General features: G+C 50.8%; 1 protein-coding gene across 16 annotated transcripts in view; it reads left to right on the top strand.

Annotated features, from left to right (window-relative positions):
• ARHGEF9 (Cdc42 guanine nucleotide exchange factor 9) overlaps positions 1-13,956 on the top strand; it is a 204,612-nt gene extending 190,656 nt beyond the window's left edge. For 11 of the 16 annotated variants that reach the window (XM_066202555.1, XM_066202565.1, XM_066202570.1 and 8 more), the window contains one exon: positions 4,785-8,757. In XM_066202555.1, coding sequence (XP_066058652.1) covers positions 4,785-4,966 — 182 coding nt within the window. In that variant the 3' untranslated portion in view covers positions 4,967-8,757. The other 5 variants (XM_066202556.1, XM_066202560.1, XM_066202557.1 and 2 more) reach the window with 5 other exon arrangements.
• Positions 13,957-15,250: the final 1,294 nt, after the last annotated feature.

The following is a 15,250-nucleotide window of genomic DNA, read 5'->3' as shown; positions in this document are numbered from 1 at the left end:
TGTGGTTAGAAAAGGGAGCTAAGGCGTGTTCTCCTCACTGCTACCAGGGCCTGGAGTGAAATCCTGGCTGCGGAAAGAGCTGTGGCTGAGGCACCGCTGAAATTCCTCTGGAGCTGGGCAAATACGGCAAAGGCAGAGTTGGGTGGTTCAGCAGGGAGGTGTAAAGGGAGGAAATGCAGCTGGTCAGGAGTGCCTGGGGAGGCAGAGGGTTCCTGTTCACAGCTCCATCCTCACCTCGGGGACAACCAGCTCCAGACACACGTTCCTCTGCCAGCCCCGCACGTGGCCCAGGAGTGGTGGGGCAGTGCTTTGAGATCCTCTGTTGAAATGTGCTGAAGAGGGCAAAGGGCTGGACCCACCCAGCCAGTTGTGCTCCTTTCTTTAACTCAAACTCGTTGCTGTGACAGGAGTAATTAACCACACAACAATTAGTGCTCTGGAGGCGTCCCTGGCTTCCCCGCGTGGGGGTTACGGAATTCAGGAGGAACCTGAATCTGTGGGGTTTTTGAGCATTTCCTGAAGGATGCAAGTCGGCTGAGCTGCTGTTGAGCTGTGAGGGAGCTGGAAGGTTCCTTAGGCAGCCCTGGCCAGGGCAGGACTGCCAGCAGGGGTGGCGATGTCACTGTCTCCTCCCCAGCTCTGGCTAACGAGCAGCGTGAGACCTGCACAGCACGGTGGGGGCAAAGCCTGGGAAATAACTGCCGATCAAAGGATAAGCTAAAATCTCCTAGGTGGAGGATGGAGTAAACAGCTTGTAAGGCAAGTTTCCATGGTTATGTGGAGGAGATGTGCGTGTTCTCCGTGTCTGTGTCGTGTGAGCCCGGGGAGGGGCCGTGTCCTGCTGGATGATCCGTCTGCACGAGTCCCTGTCATTGCCTGTGGGTCACCAGCATGCTTCACGTGCTGCTGAAATCGTGTTGGAACCTCAAAGAGAAGAGACACTTTGAAAAAAAAAACCAAAAAACCCAAACCACAAACCACACCCCACTGCCCCCACCTAAAAGGGAAAAAACGAGACAGTTTTAAATCTTTTTAATTGTTGCCTTCTGAGCTGAGAAATCCGAAAGGCTCCAAGTGACGTTGCCTGGTGCTATAAAAAGACATTATTTCAAGTGACAGCGCAGCATCTCTCACCAGTTTTGTCTAGCCAAATTACGAATCTGGGAATTTTCTTGTTCTCCTCGGGAGCAGCTCTCCCCAGCCCCGCCCTGGGAGCGATCCCTCCGTGCAGCTGCAGCCGCGCTGCAGAATGAGGCACAAACCAGCAGAAGGAGCTCCAGCTCTGCCCGTGGGGTGGAGTTGGCCGCTGTGCCTGGAAATCGGTACTTATCCATCGATTCTTCCCTTTGTGCTTTGAATTCCGCTCGCCACGCTGCCCAAAATCGCCTCGGAAAAGAGCTCTGCTCATTTCTTTCTGGTGAATTGCAGCGGAGTTGTGGCTTTGCATATTTAAAAAAAAAATATCCCTCAAGAGACAATTTGGCACGATGGCCCCCGAATTCTGATGAGGGAAAAAAACCACTTCAGAACAGAACAGAAAAATACCTGCCTGCCAGACTTTCCCCCAGAATTGCTTCTTCTTAGGATTTGAAGATGTGCAGATTAGGTGAATCGTCCCTTCCCAGTTTCTGTTTTCCAGAACATGGATATGTCCAAAAAAATTAAAAAGGGGAAGTCATTCTTGGGGCACCTCAAGCTATGGCAAAGTGCTGTAAGGAAATGCATTCTGGAATTACCAGAGCACTGTGGTTCTATTTGCACGTCCCACACACGGCAATGGTGCATGTCCTTGAGATCCACAGGTTTGATCCTTCAGGCCATTGGATAAGTAAGAGAAATGTGAAGACTTCAGCTGCTAGAGGATGCAGGTAGAACCAGCCAGGGAGCTTTTGGCACTCATCCAGCCCAGATGTTGATGCCAGTAGCCCAGATGTTGATGCCAGTAGCCCAGATCCACAGGGCCACACATACAACTGTGGGAAGAGCTGCTTTACTGAGGGAAGGGGCAAGCTGTGCATGGCAGGACATTTTTCAGGAGTTTAGGGGAAGAACTGAATGGGGTTTGGTAGCGATCTGGCCAGGGGAGTCTGCCCTTTTCCCTTTTGGAGAGGACAGACTATGGATTCCATTCCTTGCAGTAACTCCATCACGGTCAGTGGACATCAGCCAGACTGGCCTTTACTTCTTCAGCTTTCCAAGTGCACAGCATTTTGCTGATCCAGGAGATTTCCTAGCATTTTGTATCATCATTAAAATACATTAGTTCACCCTCCTCAATTTGGTTTAGAGGCGGTAAAGAGCCCAGCCACAGAATGCCAAAGCCATGGGGCCGTGTCACTAAAGCAAGGCTTTAAGGACTTCCAAAGCTAGAAACAATTTCTGTGTCCCCTCCCCAGCTTTAGGTTCACAGCTCTTCTGTTGTAGAACATGAGTAATTTTAGTGGCACAAGGACTGTTTGCCTTTGAGGTAATTCCTGGTCAGTCTGAGAGCTAAAGCAGATTTTTTTTCCCAACTCTAGCCATGGAAGGGCCTGTAACAGATCCTGGCATTCCCATAGATCCTAAAATCCCTCACCAGTCTCTGCTGGGAAAACTGGCCAAGGGCTGGTGGCCTCCAGGAGAAGGCTGACACTCCAGGGTGGGCTCAGGGCTGGAGTTTGTCCTCTGCAGTTGGTCTCGCTGGCCACACTGGAGACGGGCAGCTCACAGCAGGACAGTGCCAGGAGAGGGGATGGGAGAGGTGAGTAGAGAAGAGCTCAGTGCCCTGCCCTTGTGTGTTTCAGTCACACAGTGATTGAAATTCAAACAGTTCCTTGGAGTTCTGTACCAACAAGGGTGGTGCAGAAGTTGTGTCAGGTTTCCTGCAGCTGCCCCTGCCCAGGTGTGCCCCCTGCCCAGCTCTGGGGCTGCCCTCGGCTCTGCAGGTGGGAGACAGGAGCTTGGGAAGACAGAGTAGAGAAGTCATTGATAAGTAACTGTTCCAGCGTGCAGATGGAGAACATCTCCAGGTCAGTCTTTCCGAGTAAGTTTGAAATACTGACTGTGATGAATTCATTAAAGGTTAATTAGCATGAATCGCAGAGTGGTTTTTGCCCACTGTGAGGAATGATCTTGGTTATTCTCTACAGTGGACAAAGAACTGCACAAAATACAGTAAAGAAGGAGAAATCAGTTAGATGTACTCGAGAAATCTCCATTTGATCTGAACCTTTTAAGGATTTTCACCCTCGATCGGTAAATTCCAGCAAGGAGAAGCGACTCAATTCTCTTCCCTAAAGACACGCTTTAGCTCCTACCCCTGTGAGGTCCTGCCTGACCAAGCAGCACCTGGCCAAGCTTTGTGGTGAGCTCTGTGGGTGCCCTCGTGAGGCTTTCCCTCTGTGTCAGTGCCCGTCGTGTGCCGCCGTCCGTGCCCGGCCAGCGCTGGTGTGTCTGTGTGTGGTAGGAGCCGCAATTGCTGTGCACACCTTGCTCTGGTACCTGGGTGCTAATCACCGTATTTTGCCTTCTCCAGCACCTTCCCAGCCGAGGATCTCAAAGTGTTTTACAAACATTAATTAATTTAGCTTCACAACCCTCCTGTGAGGTAGGTGGGGGATGCCACGCTGTCCAGATGAGGACACTGAGCCGCTCGGGGACAGTGGCCTCGCTGCTGTGGTTAAAGCCCGGGGAGGCGACGGCCCCCTCCTGCAGAAGGAAGAGCAGTTCTGCATGATCCAGAGATGGCCAGAGCTTACAGCAAGCTGCTCCACAGCCCTGCTCCTCTCTCCTTCCTGCAGTCGTGGTTTCCAGCCAGCCCCGCTGCCCCGAGGCTGAAGGAGGGGTTGTCCTTGTGGGGAAGGACATCCAGACTGTGTCACTGTGCCCTGTAGGCTGCGCTTTGGTGGTGACACACATCCCTTCTGTTCCACTTCAGTCACCCAGAGCCACCCTTTACACCCCATGCTTTACAGCAGGATGCTGAAGCCCCCTCGTTCATGGGAGAGCTGTAAGGGCAGCATCCCCTCTCCGTGTTTCCTGCACAGGAGCTGTGGCTCACCTGTGCGGGAATTGAACATCTCGGCCCTGAAAGCGTAGCCTTGCCAGTCCATCCATTGCTACCAGTTTGGTTTGAGCAGAATCAGCCTTTTCTGCATTGTGTGCAGCCGTTTTTGGGCTGAAACCTGACTGGTGAATTGAGAACAAACCCTATGGAAAAGTCCTAAACTGTTCCTAAGGAAGGAGTTGCCCTTTGGGTAGGCGCATCCCTGCAGGGCAGGGCTTCTTCCACAGCAGCTCTGCTCCGTTCCGTGCGGGAACCGGAGCGGGGCGGCGCTCGGGGTCGTGCTCGGGGTGCTCAGCGGGGCATGTTGGGGCAAGGCTGTTCTCCAGGGAGAGCTGGGAGGGAGGGTGAGCAGGAGCTTGGAACACACCTGTTAAATCGGAGCGGGGTGAGTTGGCCTCGGCGGGGCAGGGCCTGTCCCGGCTCTCCTCGCTCGCACAGGACTTTTCCATGAGGGCGGGCAGAGCTCTGCCCAGCAAAAGTAATGGATCCTGTCCCAGCCTTGGAGCTTTGGTGTAGGGAGGCAGCCTCGGAGCTGAGAGGTCAGGCAGGCAGGTTCTGGAGATTGGCCAGTCCTGGCACGTGCTGGCGTGTGGGACCTGATTATGAAGCGATAAGGAGTGATAAGGAGTGATAAGGAGCGATAAGGAGTGATAAGGAGCAGTAGCATGACGAAGAACGACTATTGACCCGATTGCTCTTTGACTGATCTGTTTCTTTTTCCCCCCAATCATCGATGCAGGTGTGAGCTACTCCAAGTCGGTTCCTCCAGCCTACCCACCACCCCAGGATCCATTAAATCAGGGACAATACATGGTGACAGATGGCATATCCCAGTCCCAGGTCTTCGAGTTCACCGAACCCAGACGCAGCCAGGCACCATTCTGGCAAAACTTCAGCAGGTTAACACCATTCAAAAAATAATACCTAGAGAGATGGAGAATTTTAACTTAAAAGAACTAAAATTTAAAAAATAAAAATAAATAAAATTATATTTATAGATGGACCTTTTTTCGGAGAAGCACTGTTGCAACTAAATATATATACATATATATATGTATACACGCATTTTAAAAATAATAATATATATACATATATGTATATATATAGAAGGACCAAAAACTTTTTTTTGTTGTTTTTGGGAAGTAATCTGCTACTAGATACTAGGAAGCACCAATGATTTCTAACCATGTGACCTGTTTTATTTTATTTTACTCCATTAGTTGGACATCTCTTTTTGTTGGGTTGTTTTGGTGTTTTTTTTTCCCGTTTTCCTTCATTTCCATCCAAGTCGTCATTGGCATCCCAGAATGCTTTCTCGCTTGTGTGACTCCGTCATGGAACTTCCTCATGGACTACATTGGTGTATATTTTCTTTGATTTTATTTATGGGTGGGGGGGTGTTGTTTGTTTTTTGGAGTGCTGGGAGGTCTCTGCTCCCTCTCCCTCCTCTCTGTCCCTCCCCTGGCTGTCCCCGAGTCCCCAGCCCGGGGCGGGCCCGGCGCTGTCCCCGTCCTGCATCCCCCGGTCTGACTCGTGCCTGTCTGGATGTGCTCCCTGTGCTCCCGCTCCGCTGCGCAGTATTTCTCTGGCTTTAACTGTTCTCCTGTGGGCAGGTGAAACCCAGCAGAAGGGCAAGCAGCTGTTTAGGAAGTGAGAGATGGGTTTTCCTCGGTTCATCTTTCGCATTTTTTTTTAAGCACTCGTCTTTTTCTCAATTCGGTGTGATTCGTTCACACTCGGAGTAAGACTGAGAAAAGAGAATCAGGGGCTTTTCTTCTTTTTTGCTTTGTTTCCGTGGGCTTATCTTTGATTTATTTTCTTTTCAAGCTGAGACACTTGAAAAGCCCACTCCTATCTTTGTTTCCCATGCAAAGATAAAAGCTTAAAAACCAATGGCTTCACGCCTCCATTGCAGAGAGGAAAATTGGCTCCGAGGCTCCGACAAGCGGCCAGTTTTCTGTCTTCAGGAACTAAGGTCCCATCCTTTGGCCACACTCAGCCTGCACAGCAGCGCCCTAGCAGAGCACTAATTGCCATTTGCAGGAGCGGCGACCCCCAAAGCGAGGCCCCTGGCTGCTCTCAGCGCCCACCCCAGGCCGGGTCCCCCTGAGCTCTGCCCCGTTAGCGGAAGGATCCTCATCAGGCCCCAGCCCTGGGAGTGCCCAGCTGAGCTTAAACCCCGAGCTGCAGAGGAGCTGAGAGCTGCCCTCCTTGCAGGAGCTCTGGGTGTGCCTGGGCGGTGTGGCCGCGGTTCTGTGCCCAGCCCCAGCTGGTGCCGCTCCAGTCCAGGCCCCCTGGAGGGGTCAGCGCGGTGGGTCTGGAGTGATGCCTCAGCCCAACCCTCCAGGTCTCTTTCTCTCTCTTTTTCTCCCTCTGGAGATTCACAGCTCTATTTTTAAAGACCCTTCCTACAATTTCAGCCTTAAGTATATTTGTTTGCAAGTGCAGGAGCTTATGGTTAAGCTTGTAAAACAGACCATTGTCAGGAGGAGGATTTTCTTTTTTTTCCTAGGGCAAATGAGACTGTTTAACCAGATTTAGAAGATGAACTTGAAATCTTTGCAGAGCTATTCTGCAAGCTCCTTTGAAAATGTGGGATGAAGTGATTGATCACGGTATTTGTCATTTTCTTTGGAATCTGATCCACCACATAAACACCCCAGGATAAAGAGCATGGAGATACTTTTTTTTTCTTCTTTTTTTTTCTTTTCTTCTTTTTTTTTTTTTTTTTTTTTTTTTTTTTTTTTTTTTGCCCCTAAGAAATCCAAGTGAATGGGAAGAGCAGAGAGTGTGGTTTCATTGTTTCCATGGAGCCTGTTTTATTTCAGGGCATATCACAAGGGTGGCATTATTTTTATTTAAATCCAAAAATAATTTCTCTTATACTTTTGAATAATCTAGAAACTATCAATAACCAGTAAAGCCAGATTAGTATTTTGGAGAGGAGGAGTTGCCCCTCTGTGACAAGCAGCAGGCAAACGCCAGGATTCCCAAATAGGAAGCAACTCAATTTATATCAGAAATTATTTTTATGCTCTTTTGTATCTTTACATTTTTATGGCTAGATTTTAATATGGGATACATAGCAAATATCGTTTTGTTTCTTTAACAGAATGGGTATTTAAAGCAGTGCATGAGATGGGTTGTCATCAGTTAACTGAAATGTTTTTCTCTTTCTGAATGGCTGGAGAGAGGCAGAGAGAGAGAGAGAGAAAGAAAGAGAGAGAGAGATTCCAAAATGTTGTCAACATGATGAAAATTTCACTTACTCCTTTTGCCTTTTTAATTGCTTAGGGGAAAAAAAAAAAAAAGCAAACCAACAAGTAACGAGCACATTAGTTAAGCCTGTTCATTTACTGTTTTGTGCCTCAGAGAGTGAGAATGAGACATCCATAATTTTTATGAGAAGATGCTTCCTAAATATTCAGCACTAGGAAAAAAGAAACACCACCGCCACACCATTATTTGCATCATAAATCAAGATCTGACAAGGCCACTTGTTGGACTCGCAGCTTCTTTGTTAAGTGGGAAGCCCGCCCGGGGCAGCGCTGCTCGTGCTGGCGCTGGCACAGCGGCCGCAGGGACGAGGGGCTTGGCTCTCGGGCCTTCAAGAAAGCTCTTCCCCTCCATAAATTGCCAAGGTGCTGCAGGAGATGGAGCATTGGCACAAAGAAGAACCAGCACTGGGTCCCACTTGAGCACCTGCTGTGGCTGTCCCAGCAGGGAGCAGGGCTGGAGCGTGTGTGTGACAGCGCTGGGAGCAGCGCCGATGCAGATGGGGGTGACTTGACTGAGCATCTGATACAGACTTTTCATTCCAATGCCAGACAGGAGGAACCCACTTCCCATTCCATATGCAGAAACAAGAGAGTTGTAACAAACTTACATGTTTACGGTATTTCTCTGGCTGAATCTATATATATATATATATATAAAAGATAATAAAAAGAAACCCTCTTCCCTAGGTAAATGACATGCATCACCCTTAACCTAGACACTAGAACAGAGGATCCAAATTCAAGACTTTCGCCTCCCCACCCTCTCCAAAAAGTCAAACAAGAACCAACCTAGGTGCATCTAACAGTTGTAAATAGAAAATACTACATAGAGAAATATATTTGAAATTTGTTTCAGTTTCTGGATGGGCACCAGCCGTCCATTGCAATGTTATTGATAGTACACTGTGGTGCTTTGGGTTTCTGGTTTTGTTCTCTTTATGCTCTGTCATCTTTTCATTGCAGCTACATTTCAGGGAACATGTATATTTAGTAGCTATTGTAAGTTCTGCATGGCATCACCAAGCTTATTTTTCCTTAAGAAGAAAAGAAGAGTCTGTAGGAGCTTAAAGGCACTATGACGACAGGGACTTGTAGCAGAGAATTTAAAAAAAAAAAAAAAAAGGTTTTTAAAAATCTAGTTTGAAGCCAAATACTGATATTTTAGTGCTTTTGGGGTTTTAACAGTAAGAGCAAAAAAAAAAAAAAAAAAAAAAAAAGGAGAAAAAAAAAAAAAGAAAAAAGGATTTTGGTAACCCAGCTGATCCGCACTTGCCAGTTTTATTATTTTGTTTATATTGGACTGTTTGACCCTGTCAAACAAGTGTCAAAGTTGTGTGTATAAAACAAACAAAAAAAGTGTTTAAAAAAGTGTTGTAAAGACACTGAGCCTTATGAAAATATTTATGGAATTAAATAAAAATAAGTGAAAAGGCATCTGAAGGCATTTTAAATCATTTTCCTCAGAGCGAGGTCACCCTTCTCCCAAGGCTGAGCACGGGGTGGGGCTCCCTTGGCCATCCAGACTGTCGTATGCCACCAAAAAGTAGGATCGTCCTGGAAAAACCCCCCTGCCCTTGCTTTGTGGCCTCCCCCTGGACCGAGCAAATTGACTGAGGACAGAATCCCTGGCAGGGGCTGCTCCGAGTGGAGCTGGGATCAAAGGCGGGTTTAAATCCTTTCCCTTTGCGCTTTGCGGGGGCACGGCTGGAATCCGCGGACAGACATCCCGGCTGTGCTGGGAGCAGCCCCGGGAGCAGCTGGGAGCCGGTGGAATAGAGCAGGGTGGGTTTGGAGGGGAGGGAGCCCGGTCACACCCGGCTCTGCTGGCCCGGGCCAAGGAGCGGGGGTGTCATCCCTGAAGAGCCAGGTGCTCTCCAGTCCCAGGGGCATCTCCCAGGTAAGGCAGGTGAGCTGGGTATTTCTAGGCAGCCTCAAAATGTGATTGTAACCAGGAGGACGGGGTTGGGAGCGGTGCTGGTTGTCCCACAGGCGCAGGGAAATAATCACAGCCAGACTGCTCCTTTTTCAGCCAGGACTTTCCTCTCTTCCCTCTCTGCCCTGGGGTCCCTGTCGGGGTGAGGCGTGAGCAGGGTTCTATCACGCAGGTGAGGGGAGCAGTCAGGGCAGTAAAGGCTACAAACCCCAAGGAACTGTGCTCTGAGAGAATGAGAGGAGAGAGGCAAAGCTGCGCGAAGGCTCCTGTGGGGCTGCAGTTTGAGCAGGTGCAGGAGCAGACTCGCCCAGACCTCAAACATCACAGCTTCACATCTGCCTCCTGCTTCAGCGACGCCCCCAGCCGAGCTTTTTTCTCTTGCTTGCATTGCTTGCAGTGGAGAGGACGCTGGGGCTGTGCTGGGGTCACCTCTCCAAGTGATGCTGTTTCCCTCAGGGTGTGCCTGGAGTCCCTCGGGAGGAGGGAACAGCAGGGACAGCACACCCACAATGCGGCTCCGTATCAAACCCCCCTTGGAGAGCTCCTCTCCGACCTCACCACCGTCCGTGCGGGCCGGCAGAGTTTCTGCCAGCATTTGGCACTCCCGGGTTTGCAGAAGGAGCTGCCGGGGTGGGTGGGGATAGCCGGGAGTGCAGGATCCGCTCGGGATGGGCAGTGCGCCCAAAGCAGGAACCCAGGCAGCCAGCGTGTGCTCCGAGAGCTGGAGCACCCCCGAGGCTTCCTCAGCTTCAAACGAGCCCCCTCCCTGCCCTGCGGCCTGCTCCCACCCTGGCTTGCTTCCCCAGCAGTGGGAAGAGCCCTCCGTGGCCGGGAATGCTGCTGCTGCCTGTAGCTGATGGCCAACTTCCGTCTTTCGTGTGATTTGTTCGGTTTCAGCTTTTCCAGCTCCCCAGCATTCAGCTACTCCGAACTTTGCTTGCATAAAACAAAAACCAAAACCAAAGAAACCCATTTCAAACCGCCTTCTCCTGTGGGGAGGGTTGAGGTGTGTTCCCGGGTGTGTCTGTGCCTCACCTGGAGGACAGGAACATTGTGTAGAGCTGGAAACATCCATGGGCAGGGTGGGCTCTGGCTCCTCTTGGAGCGAGTGATGTGTTTGTGACGTGGCAGGAGTGTTTGTGAGGGGCTCTGTGTCAAAGCCATCTCTGGATTATCCCTGTGTGCATCCGTGGTGTTACAGACCAGCTTTTACTTTTTAAGGAATGAAACTTTCCATCTGGGTGATGGTGCAGGGATTACACATGGGATGTGCAATCCCAATCCACTCCAAACAATCCATTTTCTTATTACTCTGGAGCTAAGAAGCAGCACCAGGTTCTGCACTAAGTGCAGCAGCAGGGCAGCATCCCAAATGTAATGCACCATCTGTGCTGGTTTATAAGGAACAACTGAAATTCCAGGTGCTGGGGAGATGAAATGGGAATTGGTGTTTTCAGAGCGTTTCCAAGCCCTGTCCACCAAGGCCTCCACAGTCAGTTGCTAAGGAAGGACAGGAGTTGTTAAACTACCAATATAATCCCCAAAGCCGCAGGTACAAATTGTAAAACTGTCTTTATTTGTCTGCTCCTCCCACCTTTGCTATGGGAAAGAGATAGAAGGTATTTCTGAAATGCTTTTAATCCTTTTTTCTTCCAGCTCTCTCCAGGCAAAATTCATCCTGGTGAAGATTTACACCTTCGCCTGTCAGGGACACAGGAGTTTGTCACCTCTTGGAGGTTCGACAGATCTCTGTGCTCAGCCCTTTCCCCAGGCTGGAAATGGCTCGAAAGTTTTCCCTGTTTCAAGAGCCCCCCAGGGGACATCCCCAAATTTCCCTCCAGCCCCTCCCTGTCCAAAGCCAGGGTGGCCTGTGCGTTGTGAGGGACACGGAGCACTTTCCTCTTCTCCTGGGACCAACAAAACAGCAACGAGACAGGGAACACTGGGGAGGATTTATTCTCCATTCAGGAGAGCGTGTTAAAGGTGCAACCCCTGCAGGAACACAAAGAAATCATCAGCGCTGCAAGCAGTGCATGGTCTGGGGCATCCTGTCAGATGTGACACTGCTGTGTCACAGCTCCCAGCTGGGGGAGCTGGGAATGACACTTGGTGGGGGAGAGGAGGGGTGGACACAGAGCTGGGGTCACACGTGGGCCTGGACACAGAGTTTGGGACACTGAGCTGGGGACACACACACACACGGGGCTGGACACAGCTCCTGGACAAACAGAGCTCTGGACACACAAAATTCTGGACGCACAGAGCTCTACGCACACCAGGCCCATACCATACACCTGTCCTTCATTATTTCTCTGTCCTTTATTCCTGTTTCACAGCTGGACGGGAGCAGAGACACATTTTTGCCAGGATCTGGTTTTTTCACAACAGATCCTGGCACTAAATTCACTTATAAATAACCTCTGAGAATCAGCTCCAAGACATCAGGGCTGCCTTCGTGGCCAGCCCTGGAAGCCAGTGGAGTTAACTTCAGAAAAGAAGTTTCATTCTCTGTTTTTCATCTGGAGAAGCAATTACAGGATCTATTGGTGTATTTGCTTCTCTTCTTAGCTCTCCTTTAAAAAAGCTGTACAGCTTTTGTTCAGTAAATCCTCAGAGGGTGTGGATGTGCATTCAAACCTCTGCAGGGTCATAGGAAATCAAAAAGCAGCTGGCCCTTGCCCACAGCGTGGTTTGCCCTGGGTGGACATGGTTTAAGACTTAAGAGGTGCCTCGTCCTAAAGACAGCAGTCTTTAAGTCTGGTTTTATAGAGGCTGGGTTGGCACCCTGAGCACTGCAGAAATGTGAGGGGATGTCTTGGTTTGGAAGGACAGGTGCCTGCTAAGGAAAGCAGGAGCCTCCCTTGGAACGGAGAAGTTAAACCCCCTTCCTCCAAATCATTAAAATTTTGAAATTAAGGGGCTCTCAGGCAAAGATGTGGGAATAGGAATAGCAGTTCTGTACTAGGAATATTAAAAATGCACTAGTACAAAAAACCACTGAGTCGAAACACAACCTGGCCCCTGTTGGTCAGGGTGTTGGTGTCAGCCCAATCCAGTCCTCCTGCAGTGACAGCTGTGGTTCTGTTGGAGCAGAGATGATCCTGGAGAAGGCTCCAGTGGTGCTGGGATGGGTCCGGGCTCCCTCTGGGAATCCAGTGCACACAGGCTGTGCTGCTGTTCTGGATCCCAGGTGTGATCCAGGCGGGAATGCTGGGCTCCTCCCCCTGGGTGGAGCCTCTCCCCATGGGATGATGGAATTGTGTCAGCCCTGCAGTGAGCCTGGACGGCCCATGGACAGCAGAGATCCCCTGGAGGGAGGATGGGGCCTGGGAGGGATAAAGAACTTGGTTCAAACCCCACTTGGTTTGAACAGCTGCCCATTAACAGAAGATCCCCCCTGGATTTCTGAGGGATGGTCATGGAAGAGATAAAGGACACTGCCCCAGATGGCAATAGAATACATACTGCTGCATTGCAGCCTTAGTGAGGGGGGCAGCAGGTTTGAATAAAGAAGTCATTTACAGGAGTGGAGTCACTGCTGCTGTGTCACAAAGTCCTTTGTCACTGCTGTTCCTGCAGCCTGGCGAGACCTGGCCACTCCAGATGGATGGTCTGGGCAGAGCTCTGCGGAGCTGCGCTGCCCAGGCTGGTCTAAGATCAGTCTGATGCTGTCTGAGCTGGACATTTGATAGCTTTTCCTTCATCAGTCACTCCTGTGCAGGGAGGTTTGAGTCTGAGCAATGGTAGCACGTCTTGAAGTGGAATTGCTTTCCACACATTTGAGCCATCACACAAGTCCTCCGTCCTGTTTGGAAGCTGGATAAAGCAAAGTGCCATTTGCCTTGGTTTAACTCCTCAGCAGCCAAACTGTGCTTCTTCTGTGCCAAAAAAAACCGAGCAGCCTGACAGCACCCAAGCTCAGGTGACAGGAAAGTAGGTGCTTTTTACAGAGCCTGGTTTTTACATGGCCCTAAATCAGCAGAGGACAAGACAAGCAGATTGCACTGATCGTGCAATTGTCAAAATCTCTGTCACTTGCTGCCTTATCTGTCCTAAACCACACTGTTTGTATTTTGTGATTTGTTTTCATTTATTTGTGATTTATTTTTTGGCCTGGCGCCGGGGCCCAGCTCTGCTGTGTTGGTGTCCACGGCCAGCTGCAGAGGGCTCTGGCATTGCCAGGGGACACCCAGGTGACACAAACACCTGGGACAGTCCCCAAGAGCCCTCCCACTCCCACAGGTAGTGTCATTACTGGGGTGGGGCTGTGTACACGGGGAACAGGGAGGGTTTTTCCCTGATCCCACCTGCCTTAACAAAGCCTTACCCTGCAGGCTGCTTTTTCAGGGAATATGTGACCAACACTCTGCTTTCCTCAAAGTTTCACTCCCCCACAGATCCAGGGCAGCACGAGAGGAGTCCCTGGCCAGCCCTGCTGCTGCGGTGGTTTCATGCAATTCAGAGGAAATCCCGAATCTTTGGACCAGGAAAGGAAAATAGGAGCACGTACAATAAATACCCATAACCGTGCTGGGAGTCCAGAGGGGGCTGTGGCCTCTGGCTCTGCCCCCAGCAGGGATTGTTCCCGTTCCCCAAGGACTGAGCAGGCTCCCCACAGCCTGGTCCTGCTGGATCACCTCCTGGAGGCACCTGCTGCTGCTGCTGCTGCTGCTGCTGCTGGGGACAAGTGACTGCGATGGGGATGCTGTGACACTCCAGGTTTGTATCCCAGCCCCGCCCTGGCTGGCATTCCATGGCTGTGGAATTCCCAGCCTGCCGGTCAGTTTGGGGCAGAAGGAACCAGAGAAGCGAGAAATGTTGGATGGCCCAAGGCCTGACGTGTCCCAGTGCTGCCAGAGGGCCTGGCCGTGTTTCTCCTGTCTGGATGCACCATTAAAAAGTTTGATTTTGCTGCCTGCTTACAGCTGAGTGGTTTCAGCCTCCAAAGGGCTCCATTGAAGACATCCCTGGCTGCGTGGGGGTCCCAGGTGGGTTTGTGGAGCAGGGGGGTAACAGCACTTCCCTGGCAAAGGGAAATGGGTGCTTGGGTTCTCCCGTCCCCTCCTCGCACCTGGGACATGCTGACTGCTGATTTCCAGCACAGGGGACACCAGACTGGCAACCTGAGGTGGCAGGGGCTGAGTTCTGCCCTCTCCTGCAGGGTGGAGAAGAAATCAGAGCCCGTTCCCAGAGGCTGCTCCACCAAAGCCCTCGTTCACCCCAGTGCTCATCCCAGTCCCCGCACAGACCCACTGGGAGTGAGGGGTGGAGGCAGGGTCAATGGGGGTGGCTGACACTGGGGGAATCACCAGGGCCCCCAAATCCAGAGAGAGCAGCCGTGAGAGAGAGAGAGACAACACCTGCTCAGCACTGGGGTTTGTCCTGACTCTGTAATTCTTCTGGCTGTTCGTAAAAAGGCACGTTGGTGATGGGTAGAGGGGGGTCACACCACGCTCCTGCAGCAGGCACAAACAAAGGCTGATCCAAACTGCTGTAGAAATGCCCATTGGAATGGTTGAATTCCAATCCCCACCCCGGTTATAACCCCTCTACCATTCCCGGGAGAAATTCCAAGAGGGCAGCAGAGAAAGGGCACTGCCTTCAGTGCCAGGGTTATTTATCCCTGCACCAAACCACATCAGGAGCTGCTGTTAACACCGGGGGCTGTTCCCTTGGATGTGCCGGGTGTGCAAAGAGCCTGAAAACCAACAGAAAAGTCCTGATGGGCTCTCTGTGTGCCAGTGCAAACAGATGGTTTTGATAAATAACCGTGGCTGGGAGCCTTCCTATCCAAACCCTGCAGAGGGGATCCTCCAGGTGGAACTGAGCACGGAGAACCTGCCAGCAAAGCCAACAGCAGCTCTGTCCAGCTGTGCTTGGAGCGAGGAGGCTCCAGGCTGAGGGGGCTGGAAAAAGCCTTGGCAGCAAAGGCAGAATTAATGACGTGGGAGCGTTTGTCTAGGTAAAATATATGGAATTTTTAAAAAATGGTTC

The sequence above is a fragment of the Chamaea fasciata genome, unplaced genomic scaffold, assembly GCF_029207755.1.
Source record: "Chamaea fasciata isolate MVZ Bird 193981 ecotype frontalis unplaced genomic scaffold, bChaFas1.0.hap1 SCAF_22, whole genome shotgun sequence".
Lineage (NCBI taxonomy): Eukaryota > Metazoa > Chordata > Aves > Passeriformes > Sylviidae > Chamaea > Chamaea fasciata.
Note: the sequence above shows the minus strand (reverse complement) of the source record. Positions and strands in the feature narration are given on the sequence as shown.